Raw genomic sequence first — 23,127 nt, forward strand, 5'->3', positions numbered from 1 at the left:
AGGGAAACAAAGAAGGAAGAGGGGGAGGTAGGATAGCTTTTGTGAGATAGGAGAAGGAGAGGAGGCGAGGGGTAAAGCTGGCATTTCTCTCATTGCCTGAATCACTGGACTGAAACTGCAAAGTCTGCTGCAGTGGAGAGATGAGGTAGGAGGGAAAAAGAAAAAAAAAAACAGGGGAGGATGGAGAGAGAGGGTGAAAGAGGAAGGATGGGAGGATTTGGGGTTAAAGCTGTCAGCACAAAAAGTAGCTGTTACCCTAAATATGGCACGAATGTGCGTAGATTTGAAGGTTGCAGGCCTAATGTTGCAAATAATGGGACCACTCACTCCATTACGGTCACATTTATCCTCTGTTAAGTGCCACACACACACACGCACACACACACACACAATACTACATCAGCACCCTGTGCTGCTGCTGCTAAAAAAAAAAAAAAAAGGAGCACCACACACTCCTCATGCGTTGCAACACACGCCGTCTGCATCTGCAGCGCATGCCACTGAGCAAGTCCTGCAAACCGTAACACACACACACACACACACAAACAAACAAACACGTACACAGATGGAAAAAGAGGCACCAATGCAAGCATGCACGCTAGGCTACAGATGGCGCATTAACACGCAGCAGTTACCTTGGCTGCTTTGTGCAGGTATTGGTACTGAACACACCATACCTGTGGGGAGTTATGGAGGGTAAATAAAAAAGGTGAAGGGGGTGGTTGGTAGTGGTGGGCTGTTAGTGTGCGAGTGTGTGTGTGCACTTGAGAAGATAAGTGGATTCAGACTCAGGCTGCATTCATCTACCAATCATCACACAGGGATGTGCCATGAAATGTCTGGCTTTGTCCCAGAAACTCCACCAAGGATGGCAATTCATTCTCAAATCTGAGAAGCACTCAAAGCCTTAAATGATCAATAAATCACTGCTGTAACTGAGAACAAACGTCTTTTTCCCCCCAACACTCTCTATATATCACCTTCCTGCTTTCACTGGCATCTGCTGAGAGAGAAACGTGGATGTCCTGATGTAAGCTGCTGTTCACCCCATCATTTCAAATGTGAACAACATTTTTTTTTAATGTCAGGTGTCGCCTCAGTATCCTGATAGTCTTTTCCAGGACCTTTATCACATTCCTTCCTCTCCCTGTCCTAATGATCCCTCTTACTCTCTGAAACACTCCACCCTCAACCTCCTCAAAAAAAAAAAAAAAAGGATAAAAAGCCACAAAAAAAAGCTGTAGCTGGATTGAGTCTAAATCCATTAACAAACACAGGTGCACACAATTTTACATATTAGCACTGGTTTTGCTAATTATCAATTGACAATGTGGCAATATTCATGTGATAGTTTGGCATTTGTAACATTTAAATAAAAAAAACACTCAAAAATAATTAGAGCTCACATGAAAAGCTGTTTGTCTCATGCTCATTCTCAGACAAAACTTTAAAACATGCGCGTAGCCGACTTGCATTTCTTACCCAGGCTGCGGTTGCTGAGGTACTGTCTGAGGCTGACATTTCCCAGCTGGCTGGGTGTGACCCGGCCCACCTCCAGAGCCACGGCTGTGCTCTCGCCCATGGCCTCCATGCCCACACACACCGACTGCACCTTCAACACCAGCACTGACACCTGGAGGTGAGGAATACATATTTAAAAATCGAATAAGCTGCGCATGCTGGCTTTTTATTGTTCATCCCAAAACCACTCTCTGTTTCTTACTGTATCTTTGGTGGGCTCATCAATGCTCTGTGATGCTGCGCTGGCAGAGTCGGGGGACTCTCCCCCCTCGTGCTCCTGACCAGTCGCTGCCTCGATGGCGCTCTCTGCGGTGCTTTGTTCACTGATGACGTCCTTGAAGCCTGAGATGGACACGTCGTCTGCAAAGTACATAAAGGAATACAAATGTGACACACACAGACAAATAAACACATGTATGATCATGATAAAGAGAACCATACACCCTCTGATGAACTCTAACGTTTTACATAACACATAATAAAAAGGATCTGTTATAAACTAAGTGCATGTCGTGATTCAATAGTTTGCAGAACCACCTACAAGAGCAATAACTGAGCTCACCTTTTTCTGTCCAACTTAATCAGTGTCTCAAAGTCCTTAAGAAGGAATTTTGGCAACTCCCTTTTTAACAACACTGCTACTTTAGTTCATTGAAGTTTGCAGGCATTCGTTAATGCACAGCTCTCTTAAGGTCCCACCACAGCAGCTCAATCAGGTTGAGGCCACTGCAGCACCTTTATTCTTTTCTTTTGCAGCAATTCTGTTGTAAATTAGCTACTTTGCCTGGAATCATCGTCTTGTAGCATGATCCAATTTGGGCCAAGCTTTAGCTGGACTCAATGACTGCAAAAGGTGCCCATGTCCTATGGTTGCAAAACATGCCCAAATCATCGCCCAGCAGTTGTGCTGATATGCTGTGTCAAGGCTTTCTCCAAATATAGGGCTGTGAATCATGTCCAAACACCTCCACTCTGGTCTCATCTGTCTAAAGGACACTGTTGCAGAAGTCTTGTGGTTTGTGTAAGCTGTGCTGCCATGTTCTTTTTAGAGAGAAGAGGCTTTGTCCTGACAACCTTTCCAAACGCGGCGTACTTGTTCAGTCTTTTTTCTAGCTATGCTGTCATGAACTTTAAATTTAAGACATGAACCTGTCTTGTGACAGGCCTGTAGTGTCTGAGGTGCAGTTCTTGGGCTTTTACAGTTTATCTGAGCATTGCAGGGGTCTGAACTTCTGGTGAATTTGTTACATCATCCACTCCTGAGAAGATTGGCAACTGTGTTGAATGTTTCCCACTTCTAAATAGTCACTCAGTGTAAGACGATGGACTTCAGACTGTTTGATAAAAATGCCCAAAACCCTTCCCAGTTTACCAAAACCTCAGCTTTTACAAGTGGATCTGATTAACAGCACCTGCCTACTATTTACCCTCTTAATCCCTGTGGAAGCCTGTAAGGCTGTAGTTATTTTTTCCACACGCAGCTTCTGCATTGTTGGCCTAAATTTTGTTGATCCAGTATAGTATATCATGTTTTGTATTCATTAGTGTAACTTTTTCCTTTCTCATGTAATCCAGTTCACCAACGCACAACCAGCACAATGCTGCCACCTTAAGGCCAAACAGCAAGCTGCAACTACACCTACACAAATCATTAAATCTTGATCCATGCGGAGATATGCTCTACTCCATGAAACACATAAGAAGTCCAAAGGTCAGGATAAAATGGTGGAGCTTAGTGCAACTACACGATATTTTTACCTCTTTCCAGCAGGCTGTAAGTGTCTCCATCCTCCATCAGGTAGCTATCTATGGAGATGTTGTCCAGGGACTGCAGAGAGGGGCTCTTCTTCATATTTTTATAGGACACAGAGAAACTGGACTGGGAGCGATCCCGCATCAAACGACCACTACAACACACACACATACACGGGCGCATGAGGAGGTGTGACAGTAGTGACCATAATCACCCCGATCACTCTGTTTCTGCTTGAGGTACAATTTTCATGCATGCAATTAATTCTAAGTTATGACTAATTTATGACAGACTGAGTAACAGTGACATAAAAAAGGAGTCCAGTGAAACTATTTCATCACATCTGATAGGAGTTTGTGTTATGCCGACACTAGCCGACACCACAGTGCTCTCTCTGAGCTGACAGAGCCTACTCGACAAGTCATGAATTAAATATCGCTTCATTCCTTTGTGTAGTGTTGTTTAAGGTCACGTAAGAACCAAGTGTGCTAGCCTCACCAGAGCGCCAGAAATAATCTCAAGAAAAATTCAGATCAGACAAAAAAATAAAGCTGCTCCCGACAGACTGAGAACACAAGGCAGGCGGGGGGGGGCGCGACTGTCACAAAGGAAGAGCTTCCCATTTCATCTCGACCATGAAGGGTTAACAAATAGACAGCAAACAGAGGGGAGAAAAATAACACATACAGACATGCACTCATGCAAATGCATGCCCACAGAGGATGCACATATACACATTTGCATTTGTGCTCATCCACAGACTACAAGCAGGAGGACACACACACAGGGTACATGTACACCCTCATTAGCACAGCTAGTCACAGATCCAGTGGCTTACATGTTGGACATGGAATAAAGGGAGGTGGATCTGCTGGAGTTTGAGGAGCTGAGGAGATCAGATACCACAGACAAACTTCCTTTCCTTGATAGAGAGAAAACACACACACACGCACACCTCGCATGGGTCAAAGCAAAGGTCAAGAGGCAGAAAAGGAAATGAATGAGTTAAAACACAGAACATCCAAATGTCGACAGACGGCAGATGAGAAAACACATGTAAGAAAAGACAGCAGCTTGTGGCCGGCCAACATTCAGAAAGTGAGACAGGTGATGTGAGAAGACTGAACATTCAGACTGACGAGCACTCATGTGGGAATTCGACACACAGCTCTTGTGTTCAGGAATAGACATGAAATTAGTGAGAGAAAGACTCATGTAGGTCAATGACAGCGAGGCACAGAGGTCTTTCTGAAAAAGCCGTCTGGATCATTTAACAAAAGTCTGACAACTGTGACATACGATCACTTCTCTGGATTCAGCACCGCAACGCTATTTAAACTGGGTGCAAATCATCTAGTAGAAAATATGTTTGCTGGTTTACTTATAAAATCTAATAGATATTTGATTTTTTTGACATTATGTTTGCAGCTAAGGGTGTACTCAGCACTTAGTACCGTTGTCTTATCCTGTGCCTACACACTCCTGCTCCCCATATTTTACTCCATTGCTTTTCTCTCTTATAAAAGGCACAACTAGTTTCATATGACGGTCACCTACGGAACCACTTTAACCTTTTACATGCAACTAAAATAGTTGGGCAAAAAAAAGGGATTGTTTAGCCTTTTTCCTACATAAATAACTTTATCAATTCATTAACTAACAACCCTGCTGTCAATTAATTTTCTGTCAGCTAAATCAAGTCATCAGCTGAACATTTCTGGACTACTTATTGAAGGCTGAACTAGTCTGGAAGTGGTTTAAGTGGTATGTTTCAAGCTTTAAAGATCATATGGAAATTAAGATTTCAGCTTCAAACATTAAGATTGTTTGAGTTTGTTTGAGTTTGTTTCCCCCCCTCTCCCAATTCCACATTTGATTACTCTTCCTCGTCTCACCCAAACTGGTCAGTGCAGATGTCTGCCCATCCCTGAGCCTGGTTCTGCTGAATGTTTCTTCCTGTTAAAAGGGAGTTTTTCCCTCCCACTGTCACCAAAGTGCTTGCTCATAGGGTGTTCATATGACTGTTGGGGTTTTCTCTGTTGTATTACTGTACAATCGACCCCACAATATAAAGCGCCTTGAGGCAACTGCTGCTGTTATTTGGGCGTTGTATAAATAAAATTGAATCAAAACTTTTTCGAACTCCACAAATAAAAAAGAAACATATCCCAATTTAAAGTTGCCTGTTGTCACTTTCAAGGGCCTATTTTTGTGTTTCTCAGTTATATTTGGATTACTCCATGGAAGCCATGATCTGATCTGCAAATGCATATTTGCAATTTCGCAGTTTCCTCCCTGGTGACGAGAGCTCCGTTTCCAGCTACAAGCGCACTCTTCAGCACAGAAGAGAACAGAGTATCCAAATTGAAGGAAACACTTCAAGACTAACACAACCGGGGGCATCCTTTTCTTAATAAAGAGTCCTGCTGTAACATCTTAACGCCTGAGAGAGAACGTCCTGAGCTGTGGTGCAGCCACACCAACACAATCCCCCCTCAGCCCTGTTCGTAACATTTGGCTCCCTGCAAAGTTACATTTAGGTTGTAGGGTCACTTTTAATAAATGAAAACCAGGGCAAATCTCAAATGCACATGAACAAGTAGTCAGATCGACCAGAGAGTGATCCAAACGCAGCAGGAGTGATGAAAGTGATGACACAAGGAGACGGCCTTTCAGGGGATATGTTTGTTTTTGTTTTTTTATGGGTGTGATTCTAGTCCTTGTATGGTAGCAAATTTGGGCTTTAGACCTTGGTTGGATAAAACAAGCATCTGTACAACATTAGTTAGGATGCTGACATTGTAATGGCCTCTTTAACACGCTTTCCCGACTGGAAAAGATTCTACAAAGATTAACTTGTTAATCAACAAAATCATCAGCAGACTAACCTTATTAAAATTATGCTTTGTTGAATCCTTAAAATTTTTTATGTTTATCTCTTGGTGTTCAGCACTAACTTAATAATGCACTTACACAGCCTGTACTGCGAGCATCTGATTCCTGGTAGAGCGATTCCTCTTCTGCAAATGTGTGAAACTGAACTGTATAAACAAAACTAATTACTGGCTTATCTCAGCGGAGTCTAAATGTTGAAGCAGCACAGTTCTGCCTTAACGTATTAGTAATGACTCTGTTGTGGAAACTAATAGCATTCGTGAGACAAACTGAATACCTGGATATTGACTGAGGCATCTTTGCAGCCTTGTCTTTGTCGCTCCAGTCTTTGCTGCTGAGTGGATCAGGCAGATGGTCACATGGTTGGCTTTTGGAGTCTAACCTAGATCCCATATCATCACCTCCAGACAACCCATCCGTCAGCACCTCGCCACCTTCATCTGAACTCTCCCGCCCAGTCCTTTTAGCCGGAGTCCTCTCCTCCACTGACGTTTTGTGGTTCAAGTCGGGATGTGTAGTTGAAGTGGAAGCGGGAACGAGAGGTGCAGGAACCTGCATGGGTCCTCCCTCTAAGCCATGGCTACATAGCAGCTGGTCTACAGTGCAAGACTGCTTGGCTCCTCCACCTTCTGAGCCAGATCCTTCATTGCCTTTCTCTCCCCCGTCTCTCGCATCACTCGCAGGCTCCAGAGTTCCTCGGCTCTCTGAGGGCGACAGCTCCGAGCCTGGAGGAGATCCTGAACCCTCAGGCTGCGGAATGGGCTTCAGGAGCAGGGACACCTCTGCGCTTTTGAGCAGGAGGCCCAAGCAGACTGTGAACGGCTGGCGATCTGCCGGATGGTGGGAAGGATCCTTGCGGTCTCTCTTGGAGCTCATCTTCTCCATATCCTGCTGTAGTGTCTGCTGCAGGGATTTGATGGTGCGCTGAAGCTGCATCAGAAACACATACTGCCGATGGCTTACCTAAACACACGCACAGAATAAAGTCGTTATTAAAGATGTATAAATGTGTTAATGCTGTGAAGCTTTTTTCAGGGGGTTGTTAACTATCAAAGGTTTATTGTTTAACTTCTTAACTTTCCTGTCTCTTTTCAATCTGGGATGTTTATTCTTTTTATCCCTGTAAAGGTAACAGGTCAGAACTGTTACCATTACCAATTAAGTAGATTTTACTTCCTATTTAGGTTTCAAACCAACCAAAGATATGGAATAAAAAAAAGCAAATTAGATACAAAAGCCTTTATGAAAAAATACCTGAGCGCTCAGATGCTTCTGCACATGCACCAACACATGCACATCTGCATCTTTATCTGATGACAAAGAGGAGGATGAGGAGGGCAGACTGTCTAGTGAGAGGGGTTTATGGAGACCATTACTGGCTGGCAGTGCTGAATTGCTATTGTGAGGTGATGATGTCGTTGCATCAGTGCTGTAATACTCCTTTAATAATCGCTTCCTCTGTAAACGTGCGACAGCCTCCGCTGACGAGCTTCTGGACAGTCCTGGTCCAGCAGCACTCCTCAGCTTCTCCTGATGCTGGACGAGCTTTGCTGGCTGACACGCCCACACAGTTAGAGGGAAGGAGTCCACAAAGGGCTGGGGCCGCCCTTTACCTCCGCGGGTTCCTTCATAGTCCACCCAAAACTGGGCAAAGTGCAGCGCCCAAAAGTCAGTGGCTGCAGGCATCTTGAGGGCGTCCGTGCCCATCGTGGGCACCACCAGGCCCCGATAAATGTCGTGCAACTTGGTGTCCTGTTCGTGAGCGTGGCGCTGGAAGACGGGATGGAGGATGGGTAAAGAGGATGAGGAGCGAGGGAAAGAGGAAAAAGATGAACAGAAGAAGGGTTCCTCTTCAAAGGCCTGCAGAAGGGCTTCAAGGTGGGATCGTGTACAGTTGGCCGGGTGTCGGGTGTTAGTGGCTGCCATTTCTGAAGTCTGAATTGAGATGGAGCGAGGCAGGTCAGCAGGCGAAGAAGAGTCCTGATCAGTGGGAATTACGAGCTAGTGGAGAAATAATAATAATTTTTTTAAAAAGGCATGAATCCGAGAAAATACAGTCCAAGCTTCAAACCAGGAAACGGCCTATCCCTCTGCAATCCTTCTTACCTTCAGCATGAGGCCGTCAACCCTGATGTCAACATGCTCGTCTGGTTTTTGAGAGTCATTGAGCTTGTAGATCTCCATGAACTGCTCCAGACTCTGCCTCAGGTCGAGGGCAAAGAGGTTGAGCCACACCAGGCTGCGAGGATCCAGGACCAGCTGAAGGGCATTGAGCTGAGCATAAAGGTTTGGACACGGAACTGGAGGAGCAGAAACATGATGGAAAAGATGGAAAGGTTACATGATATTTAGAAACACGTAGCAGAAAGTAATAAGACACTATGCGTATTAAAAAAAGAAAAAGGAAGGAATGGTACTTAATTTGCTAAATGTTATTTTCTTGGCTGCACACTCGAAGTCAGAAAAGTAAAAAACCTTTAGTGGCTCTCATAACGTGTGCTAATAGAGCTTGTGAGAAATCCATAAATGAATTAATTGGGTGATCCCTCATCCAGAGCACTGAGTGTAATTCAGAAAAATCAATGTTCTCTCAGCCACACAGGAGTCAATGACTAACCCCACAGCTCACCGATTGGACAAAATGGACTCGAAAGTGTGATGGGAGATAGAAAACCTCCCATGAAGCAGAGCCCGGGTTTAGAAAAATTGTTATTTACACAGCGCACGATCAACTCATTTATTTGCGAGGTGAGTAAATAAATGTATCCTGAGTATCAAGGCACAAAAGTCTTACTAGGGTAGTCTTTTCCATCAGGGAAATAGTATTCTGTGAACTCTACATGGATGGCCGGCATCTCTGACGGAAGGTACAATGACTTCTTATTACAGGAGATCATGGTCTTGGGGCTGGAGCGGCGCTGGTCTGCTGTTGAGACCTGAAAAATGAATTAAAGGTAGTTGAGAAAATGTATACAGCCTCAGTGATTTCCTGCAGAAAAAGTCTGCAACATTACTGAACCTGATAGATGCTGAAGTCAGCCACCCTGAGAACAATTGAGCTGGACATGAGCTGAGCCTTGGGAGTCTGAGGCAGAGGAGGACTGAAGGAAGCGCTGGAAGACGTGTTTATCTTACCTGGAGGGAAAAGAAGAAGGTATGTGTAGATAAAACAAGAGGAAATGACTAAAAAACACAACAGCAGAGAGGGCGGCAAACAGTGTCACAACTCAGTTCTCCAATGAGAAACTTCTGTGCCTAGACAAAGGTGTGTATCACCGCACCAAACTGTGCGCAAACACACCGCGATACCTGGCTCCAGGCACCAGCAGCACTGCGCTGGAGGCTGTGCGTGTGGGCTCCAATCTAGTAGTGAGGAGTGTGTCTCACTAAGCCCTACTGCTCCTCCTCCCGCTCCTTCCTGACTTCCTAGAGAGCCATACACATCGTCCCTAAGGGACACTGGAGGACAGAAAACCCACAGGGGTGATGTGCTGTGGGTACAACAAAAATGCACCTAACACCTGTGTGTGAGCGCGTGTGCTTTTACCATGCTTTGGGGAACTGTGGGTGTGGCTCGGGCCTTGCTGGTCTCGAACTGTGCTCTTTAACATCTCCACGTTGGTCCTGAATTCATCCAGGAGGCTCCGTGCCCAGCTCTCTCTTGTCTTAGTGGCGTCGCTGTAGTGCATCCAGTGAGCGCAGCTGTCACCTATGAAGATTGAAATACAATTAATAAATTCTCTGTTTGTTTAAAGTAAACCGTGTTTATTTTGTTTGGCAGATTACTGATCTCAACAGCTGAATTCATACCTGCTCTGTGGAAAGGGTAGTAGTCCAAAGTAATGGAGCTAAAGGAAAGCTGCATGGCTCCACCGGTTATCCTTTTATTGCCGACTATACACCAGAAGCAAAAAACAAGAGACCTCAAGTTGAAAACAATCATGCTTGTCATTTGTGTGCTTAATAAAGTAAAAGCGTAAAGCTGCACATGCGTTACCTTTGTCCTTAGCATGGATATCATCGCAGATGTGCAGGTCTAGGTGTGTGATCTGGAGATGGTGCGATGTCTCGCACACATCATAGGCGCTGAACAGCTTGGCCATGGTTGCACTCTGGTCAGCAGCTGAGGACGCCTGTTGGGTGCGCACCTGTTGGGCTGAAGGGGGCGGCGATGACACCTGGAGAACACAGAACGTTTTAAGTGTTGACGCTTTGCCCGTGTTATAAACGCTCTGATAGATCATCCTATTCTTGTCACTGATGAGGTTTTCAGTTCATTTCCTACAAGAGTGACTCATGAAGATTGATGAGTCCAATAAAAAAGATGAGCGGTGAAGTACTCAGTGTTTCCACCAGGTGGCATATAAGGCCAATTTACGGGAAACAGATTCATTACTGTAAAGTAAAGCTGCTGAGATATAGGAAGGTGTGAATATGAGTGGGCGATGGCTGTCTGTACATTTTGTGTCTCTGTGTGTGTGTAGAGAGCAGGAAAGTAGGACACTGACTGAAAGATGCTAAAAAGCAACAGTGAAAGACATACTGTGGGCACAAATAGGGCATCAGACGTGATTTTGACAAGCACGAGGACTAAATATTACACCATGGCTCATTCACACACAATTAGAGCATGAACAGGAAGAGGAGGAGGAAATGGGAAAAATGGAAAAATGGGGAGGGTGACAGAAAGAGGGGAAAAAAACGTAAGAAAATATGATAAGCGTTCTCTATGCGTGGAAAACGTCCCTGACTGGTACCTGATCTTCTGTGGCCATGCTTTTCCTCTGCTGTGCAGACTTCTCCATAGCCTCACTGAGGGACTTGGCATACTGCACCATAGCTTTGAGCTGAGAGTCTGTCAGCACCCACAGGAGGTCATCCAAGATCAGAATCAGCTTGGAGGCCACCACGTTACAGTCTTTGATCTGAATCACACAGAAGAGTTGCTATAAACAAGCAATATGCAGGTGGAGGTTCGCCAAGAGTTTCCAGGAATGTAACATGACACCGAATTCACAAGAACATTTATCAGATTTAAAAAAAAACAAACAAACCGAATACAGGTTTTGCAGTTTAAGCAGCATCTGTATCTTTGTTTTTGTCCAATAGGAACTCAGCAGGCCAATTACTTTTGCTCAGCACACTAAAATCCCCTTTGTGTTGAAGAAACTGCATACTGGTTGCCATTTTGGCTGAAATAAACACCAGCTGTTTAATGAAGCACTGCTATTGGCCCTGCAGCCTGTGAGGCCACACAGAGGGGTCATTGTTCACAGTGGACAAGCCGATGTTGCCTAGAGTCTGGGTTTCAAGCCTGCTCCGTCAAATGTCATAGCATGAATATCTGAAAGGGCACATGCGTGGTTTCTAACCCGTCTCTTGAGAGTGACTCGGATCTTGGACTGGTTGGTGATGAGGCGGATGGGGGCGCTCAACATCTCGTGCTCGGCGCTCTGGATAGCGTCGGCCTCGATCCGGATCATCTGCCAGCTGATCTCTTTAAATGTCAGAATCTGAGCGAAAGAAAAAAGGGCAGTAAATGAGAACGTTGTGTGTCAAAATACCCTTATTTTGTTTAAAACTAACAAACACCGACCTCTCCTTTCTGGGGGTCCTGAATGCGAGTAAAGCGTAGGTCACCGATGCTCCAGCTGGTGTTGACGCTGTAGACCTGCAGCTGGGAGAGCTCAAAAGACGCGTTAAAGGCCTTGGCACTGATCCGGATGATAATGGAGTTGATTGATAAGGATATGCCCTCTACCACCTTCTCAGCAAAACCATATTCACTGTAAGATGCACAGAGAGAGGGGGGGGGCAATAGATCATTAGTAGCCTGTCAGTCATCTGCGTCTTTCAACAAACAAAAAGCTCACACATTATCTAAATAACCGCCATGTTTTGTATTCATTAATTTTTGAAGATAAGCTTTATTGATCACTCAAAGCTGTATAACAAGCAAAGTAAATATTAGTCTTATCTCTGAACTTTGATTTGTGACCTTTATGATCAGAAATAAACTCCCATCCCATTGTTAACTCATAAAAATGACCCTTTTTTATACTAGTGGTTGAGTAATTAATATTTTTTAGAGTGGGAGGGTTCCGGTTTCAGTGCTAGTACTCTGACACTGTTTTAGCTGCCCCTCAGAGTCATTTGATTTATAGTGGTGTATGGTGACACAACAGAACTGTTTTAAAAATGTCTGTTTTTAATTCGTTTTGATACTTTTTTGCCATTACTGGTCAGCACTATATATATATATATATATTGCATTAATTCACATTCAAAAGGCAAAAATAAAACAAGCAAAAACTGGACTGTTGAAAAGTTTGAAAGCACTTCATTGCTGCCTACACTGCTCATCCGACTCATCCCAATGAGTATAACAGAAAGAAAAGCCCACCTCTGTCCTGATGCTGTTGCAATGGGAGATGGGCCATTGGGTGGACGAGGCTCATCGCAGGTACTCATCTCCATCACCACTTTATCCAAAGTCTGAAAGAAAAAGCAAGTCAAAGACTAGAATGTCATAGACATAGTAGCTCATCTGACTCATTATCGATCACAGTTCAGAAGTATATTGGTTGTCCTGTCAGGTCTTATCACTGATTGGTTGTACTGCACAATCTAATGAGAATAAAAATTCATTGAGAAAGACATTTGACAAACTTGAGCATGTTTTGAGTGAAGACCATTAGGTGGTTGTTTATTTCAGTTTAGTTAAACTCGGAGCAGCATTACAGGCTGAGTGATTCTGCGATAAAGGTTTGGTAACCAGTTGGCGAAGGGACAGGTGCCTTGGTATGTCATGAGCTCAACAATCCTCTGGCTACATGAGCTAAAATATGCAAAATAAGCAAACAGCCTTACTTTTATATAGTCTTTGTCAACGTATTAAAATTTGCCAATCCAACAATCGTCAGGAAGCGCTGGTGTGTATTTTATCTTTTTGTACTTTGATGCTAGACCTGAATGTGTTAAATCTTGCCCCTGATAAATACCAAACACAGTATGATATGAAAAAGCTCAAATTAACACTAAAACTAATGAACCCCGAAGAGGAAATGCACATTAGAGAACACAAAAATGTTTCCTTGAGCCCAGAAAGTTCACAACGCTCAGAGCTGAAGGTGTCTAAAGGTTTTGTGTAGGCAGGTGTACTGTGTGTTCTTGTTGCTGGTTTTCACTGGCCCGTGTTCTGGGAATTGAAGCTACCTGGAGACTGGGAGTCTATCAACCTGACACCTGTGGCCTGCTCATTCAGGCGGAGGTCAGAGAAACACTGGCAGCCAGTGGAACAGACATAAACGAGCTTTTGGAAAAGTTCAGCACCAACACAAAGGCCAATTGACAGCATACTGAAGATAAAACGGGCTCAAGACGGGAAACTAAAGGCTCTCGTACGTCATATGTGCGAGTGCGTCAAAGGAAAGCTTCAGCAGTGCTTTAGGAAGCTTACTGACACATTTTGTTTGCCATTTCCTGCTCTTAACCTTCTAATAAAGTGTATCATATATCCTGGACATTCACTTATTGATTGAAAGTGGCACATCAACTTACCAAAGAGATCGGGTGAGTCTTCAACTTGGTCCATGGTATCTGTGGGTGAAAGCAGAGCAGCGTGTCAGCTTTGCAGCATTGCATGCTACACAGAACTAATCTTTACCTCACCCATTCAGATTTCTGGTTCACTGAAATGAAAAATGCAATTTCAATTAACAGGATGTACAAATCCAGCAGAGTAGAAAGAACAAAAACGTAATCGATGAGTAGTATAGACTGACTGGCAGCTCATTCATTCATCTCCAGAGCGTCATTAATCCTCGACATGCAGCCTCCTGATTCAAGTCAAATTATATAGCAAAACAGATTAAATGCTTATGTTCGGTTTCAGGGGGGTTTTTTTGTCACAGAGCGACTCCTTTTTGGGAGACGTCATAAATCAAGTAATGGGAAATACTCGGGATTTGTGCGTCTAATTCAATTAAATCCATTTCATTTGCCTTCCTTCTGGTTTTCAAAGACATCAGGGGGTTCTAGCTCATCTTTTAAACTACTGAGGCAGAAACATCTACTACAGTATGTGAAGTTACAAATGAGTCTTTGCCCGTCTAGATATCGATTGTGTAACTTTACTCAACAGGACCATTCAATGAAGCAACCTATTTTTACTCCAATTTGTGTATTGCGGCCTTTTAAAGGGAAGAGGTGAATGTGTGAGGCTTACTGTCTCCGTAACAGGAAGATGCAAAGAACAGATGGGGATCTAACAAGTGAGGAAGTGAGATATGATTCTGCTTTCTGTTTTATTTTAAAAGCCGGTTTAACAGCAAACACAAAAATACCCAGTGAGCTACGTTAAGGCTGTAGTGAAGGTTTCAATTCACCAGCTCCATTGTTCACTCAGAAATCATATTCCCCTTACACTGACCCCAACTGATGGGACTTTTACAAGTAAAGACAAGGGAACAATGGTACATTGCATTTACAGCTGATCAGACATCGAAGTGGCAACCTTAAAGCAAATCGAAACAAGAAGAAAAGGCTTGAAAAATTATGCTATGAGCTGACGGTTCGGCTTTTTGAGGATAAGAGGGGAAGGTAGTCGGGTGGGGGAGGGAAGGCAGAGGTGGAAAATGGACCTTGGTCTGAATAAAAGTCCAGTCATGAAGAAAATTATACAGCTGCATTCACCGTTTCCAGGGTGTGTCAGAGGCTGCTCTCAGTCATGATACTTGGCTGATCACCATGACCGCATCGGACAGCTCCAGCAGAGAGTGCTTATGTAGTGCAAAGAGTCACTAGAGGTTACCAGTGTGCCTTCAACACTTGTATGATATGTTTTTAAGGCACACTGTTTGTATATACACATTGTGTGTTTATGGAGTATTCTAGGTATCCTTGACTTGAGTGCAAAATCTGCTTTGCACATCTATTTAAATATGACTCCTTAAAAAAAGCACCACTGGAACCAGCATCATAACCCATGTCTCATTTTTCAAATCAAATCTATTTTCCTAAACCCAGTGTTTCCAGTCCTAATGTTCTCTATAAAAGCGTAAGGGTTGTTTCCATCTGAAGCCAAAGCTCTTCCCTAAAAGTCGTCATTTCCAGTAAATAGGTGACAAATTGAACAACCCCGAGTCTCACCCTGATGGCAGCCTTGTTGCATTCCACACGATTGATGGCCAGCCAGGTGGGCAGGTCCAGCAGGCTCTGGAGCACCTCCTCATCGAGCTCCAGGTTGGTGAGCTGGCCCTCCCCTTTCAGCGTGCTCAGGTTGATTTTGTCGGGCGACAGGTTCTTAGCAAACCTACGGGACACAGACGAGAAGAGTCCAGATATATTTATAGAAACAGGCTGTAAACAAACCGACAGGCCAGCCAAGCAAATCCCAAGAGTAGCGCTTACGGTGTATTGGATGTCGATTGCAACACACACACACACACACACACACACACACACGCTTGTGGTTTTAAAAAACAGTTATATTAAATACAGAATAAATTATATTGAGAAACACTAAAAAAATGTTTAAAAGCCCATAATTTAAGGTTATGACTGCTGTTGAATGTAACATTCCAGAAACAGGAATGGAAAGACATACGTCATAAAACCACAGCTAGTGTTTGGAAAAGGTGTTTTCTACTTAATTGAAGCTGTATTTGTATTTGTATTGCTTATACACTGCTCAATCTACTGATGATGAGCTCATAAACAGATGCTGAAAAAGAACAGGGGTAAGTCTAGCACAGTAACATGTGTAACTAACACTGGACAAAGTGTACCCAGGCCTCACAGTCTCATAAAATAAGGTGCACATTTATAAGTATTTGCCAGTGTCCCATGCTATATGCTGAATCAGTGAGTCCCTGTTTGCTTTTACACAAAGTAAAGACACTTAATCACACAAACTTGATTGTCCATGACCTAAGTGTTTTCTGCCTCCATTCACAGTTTGAGTATTGGTTAATAGTTAGCAGAGTAGCCGCACACTGAGTTGATCATTGACGCAGAAATCTCCGTAGACCAATTCAGCACAATCTCCTCTAAACACTACTGTGATTTTATTGATTTCACATTCTTTCTTTTGCCGTCCGGAGCTTCACGGCCTTCCCTGTACATTCCCAATTTTGGTCCGCATCACATTTGAAGAATGCAGTGAAACCATGATAAAGCCCCACAAAAGCATTAGATCCTAGCCTGATATTCATTTGAAATGCTAAAAAACGATAAATAAATGAAACCTGACCATAGAAGTGTCCGCCACAGTTTGGGGTGTCATTGTTACTACTATGTGGAACATCTTTAATAATAGCAAACTGACACCAGAAAGAGATTTTCTTTCTGAGTTACACCAGAAAATAAATAAATTTAAAAAAACAAAAAACATTTAACTGAGTGTAAACCAACTGAGCATAGATTCTACCAGAATGCCATGATCCACTGAATAGTACCATATTATCCTAACATTTGTACATCAACACTGTTAAGTCAAGACACATGCAGGCATGCAGTTTTATTGTAGCATGATCTAAATCGTGCGATTGATCTTTGTATTTATTGTCTATTTCACAAACAAATATTGATACATTTTTGCTTTGAATTACTGTAACTCAGACTCCTATTAATAGTTATTTTATATAAATAATATTACAGGTTGGGATCAGGTTAAAAAATAATTATTTATTAGTGAAACTCTTTAGCACTAGAATAATACATCTATTGCTTTTTCAACCCACCATAGTGCTTACTTACTTGTACTTTTCTAGTGAGGTCAGCAGAGGTGACCATCCTGAAAAAACATTAGGCGTGGACGCCAAAGCTACCATTAAATCAGGTCAACACTAAACCCAACCAACACTGGACACACTTATCTTGATATACCCACCTCCTAATTTAGAGCAAGCTAATAAAAATAACACAATCCATACGTCTATGCTCAAGACACAGATATGTGACACCATATGTGACTCTACGAAGAAGCACAGCAAAACCTGAGGAAAGGTTGATTATAGCAGGAAGGGGTGGACTAACTTGCGAGTTGTAGATTCATATGTGACTATAACTTAACCTCTGGGCAACCGCTTTCAATCATGAGGCCACTGCACAGGTCACCTAGTGAGAGGCGATCCTATCTCCAAACGACCACGGTCCAACTTGCACCATCTCAATTATAAATACAGATTTGCACGATGCTGGACTCAATCTGAGCAAGTCAGAGTGGCGAACAAATGGCCATTTCAAATCTATGAGGTTCTTGCTTTGAATGCAAGTAGTAACGTGAAACTTTCTGTGTAAGTAGATGCCAACAGACTTGCCATTTTCACCATTTTATTACAGTTTATCTTCGTTTTATTGCAAATAGATTGCGTGTAATTGCCAACTTAGCCTCGTTCAATTTCAAACTGTTAAAAGCCTGATGGCAGAGTTGCTCCATGTTATTGCCGCTTTTTCGGCATCTTCACACACCAAAGTACATTCAAAGACGGCAACTGGCTGCGTTTGTTCGCAGACCATGTTGCCGTCTTTGTAGCAGCGATTTCAAAGCTCGCTCGATTGCACAAAGCTGTAATCATTTTGGTCGCGTGCATTCTAAAACTACTGTTTTCCATTGTGTGACGGAGTCACGGAGAGCTCATGAGAGTCACGAAGAGCTCAAGAACTTGCATTCCCGAAATGGTGCTGTATGATTACGCAGCCATTAAGAAACTGGATAGTCATAAGAAGACAAAAGGTTTTTGTTGCTGTTCAGATGGTCTGTCTGGACCCAGACTATCAGGACACTCTGTCACTGCTTTGTGATTTGGCAGCTCATGTCTGTAATGATTCAATCAGTCAAATCCAGTTCCTTTACACCCAACACCTTCTCCTGGCAGCACTGGATTCTTCTCGTATTCGCCATCCGTGTAAATTATTCAGCTGTGGAAGCATAAACTGAGCCTCGGCACAGCAGAATGAGTCCAAAAAATTAATTAATTAAAACTCTTATAAGCAAAACACAAACAATTCAATGCACACATGGGCATGCACATAGAAACAGTTTGTGTCTGAGAGATGGAGCGTCTTAGCCTTGTGACCAGTGAAATATTCATTTCTGCTGCTGATCAAGTATCAGCCAGCTAGCTTCCCCTCCCTCCTTTGCACCTTATCTGGTATATCATCCTCAGTCGGGGCTTCCTCTTGCCTTCCTTCAACTCCATAAATAAATGACTACTGTGAGCAAATAAAATGCTGTTAATCAGCTGTCTAATATCAAGGCTACTAAAGCTAAATTAAGCAGGTAGATCCCAGTCAACAGCAAGAGGTAGAGGGTATTATGTTCACACACACTGTCATCTTTCTCTTTCATCTCTCCACACTAGACCTCAGCCATTATTCCAGTCAGCAGGTTCCAGCTCACCGGACCAGATCCAGGCCCATAAAGAGATTAGAGCAGGCTAATGGCTGCAGGCGGGGGTGTCTGCCTCTCCAAAGGACAAAATTAACCACTCAGCACAGAGCTAATTCCTGCAAAACTTAACCAGTTTCACATGACCCATTTGAAACGATTAGTAACCATCATGCCAAAAGATACAAAGTAGGACGCCACTTTTAAATACCTTAAAGCGTTTAAAATTAATATTTTTTTTATATTAAAATGTGATCAAATGAAAGTGGCTGCACTACAGTGACTGTTGTACCATCTACCCCTCGGCTCCATTTGTAGTTTCTGCTCTGTAGTCGTGTTTGGAGAGAGCTGCTGTCTCCTTCTCTCCTGCCGTTCTGAATCTTACCCAAAGCTAATCTAACCTTCTGCTTCAAGGTTCACGTTTATGCAACACGCATCACCAATTTTTCCATCCTTCTTTTTCCATCTGCATGACTTGGCTGTTCAGTAAACACCTGCTGCTAATAAACATTTGTGAGTCATTTTGCTCAAACTCAGCTAAGGACGTCTCCAACAGTACGCTGATCCTGCAACTTCCCACACAACCACAAACCAAGAGCAGAGATTTGGCCCGCCACACTGTATGCTTATGTCTGCCGATCTGGTTGATGGATACCGGTTTTTCCTACTCTCCGACGATGCATTTGAGGCGCACCCTGATGACATCAGTGCCAGAAAGAGAGGAGGCAAAACAGCCAGAATGACTCAGAGGACTACCAACTCTATTTTTGCTTTTGTTTTTTTTAGCAACAAAGACTGCGGCGACAAAGTGAGAAACAAAGAGACAAACAGAAAGAGGATAAAACAGGAAACACAGGCGGCATCTTCAGGGCATTCCTGTGCAACCTAGAATTGCAGTTTACCGGAAGAGAAAGGGGAGTTCCAACATTTTTACTTGGCTCAACAAGAAAAATGGTGAACGTGAGCTTTAAATAGCCCTCTAAATCCTTCACTGGCCCATTCAGTGTAAACAGGAGAGCGGGTTGAGCCTCCTGAACTGATAACGCCTTTCATTAGGGTCAGTATTCCTCAACAGATCACCAGGTGCTGGATGTAATTAGAGGCCAATTAGGACAATAAGATGCTTCTGGTGAACGTGACTTGCTAGGATAATTTGACAAGTCACACATTAAATCACACTAAAGTGTTTCTCAAAGCCATCGGCTGGCACTATTAAAAGAAGGGCAGTAATCAGACTTAATGAAAAAGCTTCCCTAATGTTTCATACAAAGCCAGGCCATCGAGTATGAAAATATAATTTTAAGGCCATGCCTAAGATTAATTCTTGGACTCATTAACGGTATCTGAAGGCTGCAAGCCACGGTCTGTCGCATCTCATCGTCTTCTTTGATCTGTTCTGGGTCACAAAATTCTGATAGCAAAGGTTAAGAAAAATGATTAAGCATTAGGCATCAGTCACTTAAAAAAAACAAATGGCCCAAATTTACGATTTGATTTACTAGAATATAAATAATTAATGATCTGATAATCAAAATCTTTCGTTACAGTCCTGCATTTGGTTATATTTGTTGTTTTGGGGTGGCCTGACTAAGTATTAGGGATTGGATGAGGAGCTTCTACATCATGATGGATCTGATGGGAGCGTCAAAAGGAGACAGATGAGGCGGTTTAAGCATCTAATCACAATGATTCCTTGGTGCATTCCTTTGTAGGTTTTCCAGCAGGGAGGGAGGAGACTCAAAGCTTACTGGAAAGACTGGCTTTCCAAGTGTCTCGGGATTCCCCAACAGGAACTGGAAAACATCGCTGGAGTGATTTTTCTGTGAAATACCCTGCTCAATCAGCTACACTGCAACCACAGAGGGAAAATGATATTATTATCTAAAGGGGAAAATCTTTATCAATTCTTTACCAATTCTAGTTCAAAGGCAGCTAGACTGCGAGGTTTTAGGGATCACAGCATGCGTCTCATTATTGCAGTGTGCAAACATGATGTAGACAGTAAAGCTGCACTGCTTTGAGTTTGACGTCAGTGTTTTGCAATGATCAACTGTCAAAAAGACATGCAAGTACTCAGAGAAGGAAGCGTTCGGCATGTTTCTCGATTCCCAATTGAAACCGCAACTTGACCTCGGTGAAAGAAAATGGATGGGTGGATTTTGGCTTAGTGAAAGTAAACGACTTGGCAAGAAAAAAAAGGCTAAAACAAAAAAAGCATTTGCATTTGTTTTCACTCCCATTATATAAATCTTCAGCGATTTTGGACTCATTTGCAATATTTGATTAATATTTACACTTATCAAAAATTTTATAATTCAACTCATCATTAACATCAACTAATCGCATGGTAGCAACTCACTGCACTTTGGCATGCAAAGGATCATGATGGCCTCCTGAAATTCAAACGGGAGCTTCAGAATGGGGAATAAAGGTGATGTCAGTGACTTTGAACGCGGTGTGTTTGTTTGCGTCAGACAGGCTGGTCTTGGTGCAAATCAAACTGCAAAGTCAACCTGAGTATTATTCCCTTTATGACTACATCACAAAGCACAGCTCATCCCAAACTGGTTTCATGAAAATGACAATGAGTTTCACTGTACACAAATGAGCTCCACAGTCCCCAGATCTCAAACCAAAACAGCACCTTTGGATGTACAGTCAAAAAAAATCAGCAGCAGCTGTGTGACGCGTTAATGACAACATGGACCGAAATCTCTGAGGAATGTTTCCAGCACCTTGTTGACTCTATGCCACAAAGAATTAAGGCAGTTCTGATGGCAACACCTTGGGCCTCACCCCTTACTAGCAAGTGTGCCTAATAAAGTGGGTGATGAGTATATATTGCCAGTAAAGCTTCAAGCATGCTACCAGTTGGACTTTTATTGCACGCCTGGAATTTTTGCCTGCTCTTCCTTTTTGAATTTGACATCAGGAGGTAGACCCTTTAATCCCACATACACAAACTCCTACTAAACGCCTCCACGCAAACACAACACAATGAAGGCAACCTGAAAAAGTTAGGCGAGTATGTGTTGGCACAGCACGTCTTTGTGGAATATTTACAGCCCCGTGGAGGCAGCGAAAAGGTTAGCGTGAAGGAGAAAACAATCCACCAGCCCAGTCACGGGCAGCAGAGGATGCCAAGGCCTGGAGGGACCCTGGCCAAATGTCGCTCTATTGCACTCGCTGCACAAACACAACCTACACACTAAGCACTTCACAGCTACACACTGATGAGACACCCAAAGCGAGGCACTTAGTCATGACTCAGGCCATAATAGCCTTCCCACCAACAGAGGGAATAGTGGAGTGCATCACTATGGTGCATTATTACACAGCTACAGCAGAGGATGGGAAGATACTTGTGGTGATAAACACAGAAGAAATGAATCCATTTCTCCCACTGCAATGGCCACTAAAACTCCAATGATGAGAAAGCACAGACTCAACTCAACCTCAAAACACTATATCGGATTCATATCGGTATCGGCAGATATCCAAATTTATGATATCGGTATCGGACATAAAAAAGTGGTATCGTTCCATCTCTACTTACAATTAGTGGTAGTGCTATATGACGGCCCTATGAAATTCATAAGCATCCATTTAACTCAGTCATAATGACGTTATGAAAGGAAGAGGTCAAAACACAGCAAAAAAATATATAAAAAGTTGTTTAACGTGTCAAATCGTATGCTTCTTTGAGGAGGACTGAATTCAAGACATGGAAACAAAGAAATCACTGACATTTTTGATAGCTGGACAGACAAAAACAAAACCTTGAGTTCTGGTATATTCTCTTGCCTGTTTTTTGCTATTCTTGGATATTCATTTGTATACTGAGGACAATAAACTAATAATGACAAAAGTCAGAATCAGATTAAGAGACTAAAGGTACAAAAGTGAAGAAAGTGAGGACATTTTAAAAGGGCCACAAAAGGGTTAAAAGAATCACATGTGCTAAGAAATGAAGAAGCAACAAAAGGAGGAAGACAAGAAATAAGGAAATGAGTGCTCATTCATTAACTGGAACACCTGTAATTAAGCTCCTTTCCCAGCTCCGTAATATTCCTTTATATGAGAGTGTGACCTTTCACCTCATTGAGACAGCCTCTTTCAGGAGAAACATAGCGTCGCTACATCTGTTTTTGTGTGTGTAACGGGATCTCGCCGCGTCAGGCTCTGAGCCAGTGTCGTGTCGATATCCAAAGCGGTCCGTAACGCAGACAAGCAAACACCTTGTTGTTAACTCACCCCCCGGGGCTACCTGAGTTCGACCTTCTGCGAAACACTTTATCGACTAAACACTTTCACATTAGGGCAAAACATTGAGGCCAGCAGCTCAGCCAGTGCTCTCTCAGCATTCACAAACTCATTCTTGGGCATGAAAAGTAAAACACAAAGCTTCTTCTAACAGATCACATCGTGGAAACGGGGATCTTTCAACTAGTTTAATATGTCATGCATGCCTCAGTGCACTTGTCCTGGAAACGGTCATTGCAGACGTCTTGATCAGTGAACTGTGAAGATGTGATGCTGGCTCACTGTGACAGTCCTAGTCACAGAC

General features: G+C 43.1%; 1 protein-coding gene across 1 annotated transcript in view; it reads right to left on the reverse strand.

Annotated features, from left to right (window-relative positions):
* Positions 1–23,127, reverse strand: part of bltp3b (bridge-like lipid transfer protein family member 3B) — a 31,610-nt gene that overhangs the window by 6,636 nt on the left and 1,847 nt on the right. The window contains exons 2-20 of the mRNA XM_013910914.1: positions 15,320–15,482; positions 13,730–13,768; positions 12,573–12,664; positions 11,766–11,955; positions 11,542–11,682; positions 10,927–11,094; positions 10,167–10,347; positions 9,980–10,063; positions 9,717–9,878; positions 9,189–9,304; positions 8,964–9,105; positions 8,276–8,469; positions 7,424–8,170; positions 6,447–7,132; positions 4,113–4,196; positions 3,280–3,428; positions 1,724–1,881; positions 1,483–1,633; positions 636–677 (exon numbers count right to left, since the gene is read on the reverse strand). Coding sequence (XP_013766368.1) covers positions 636–677; positions 1,483–1,633; positions 1,724–1,881; positions 3,280–3,428; positions 4,113–4,196; positions 6,447–7,132; positions 7,424–8,170; positions 8,276–8,469; positions 8,964–9,105; positions 9,189–9,304; positions 9,717–9,878; positions 9,980–10,063; positions 10,167–10,347; positions 10,927–11,094; positions 11,542–11,682; positions 11,766–11,955; positions 12,573–12,664; positions 13,730–13,768; positions 15,320–15,482 — 3,689 coding nt within the window. The remainder of the gene's footprint in view (positions 1–635; positions 678–1,482; positions 1,634–1,723; positions 1,882–3,279; positions 3,429–4,112; positions 4,197–6,446; positions 7,133–7,423; positions 8,171–8,275; positions 8,470–8,963; positions 9,106–9,188; positions 9,305–9,716; positions 9,879–9,979; positions 10,064–10,166; positions 10,348–10,926; positions 11,095–11,541; positions 11,683–11,765; positions 11,956–12,572; positions 12,665–13,729; positions 13,769–15,319; positions 15,483–23,127) is intronic.

This window comes from Pundamilia nyererei, unplaced genomic scaffold (assembly GCF_000239375.1).
Source record: "Pundamilia nyererei isolate P.nyererei 1_Seehausen unplaced genomic scaffold, PunNye1.0 scaffold00052, whole genome shotgun sequence".
NCBI classification, from domain to species: Eukaryota; Metazoa; Chordata; class Actinopteri; order Cichliformes; family Cichlidae; genus Pundamilia; species Pundamilia nyererei.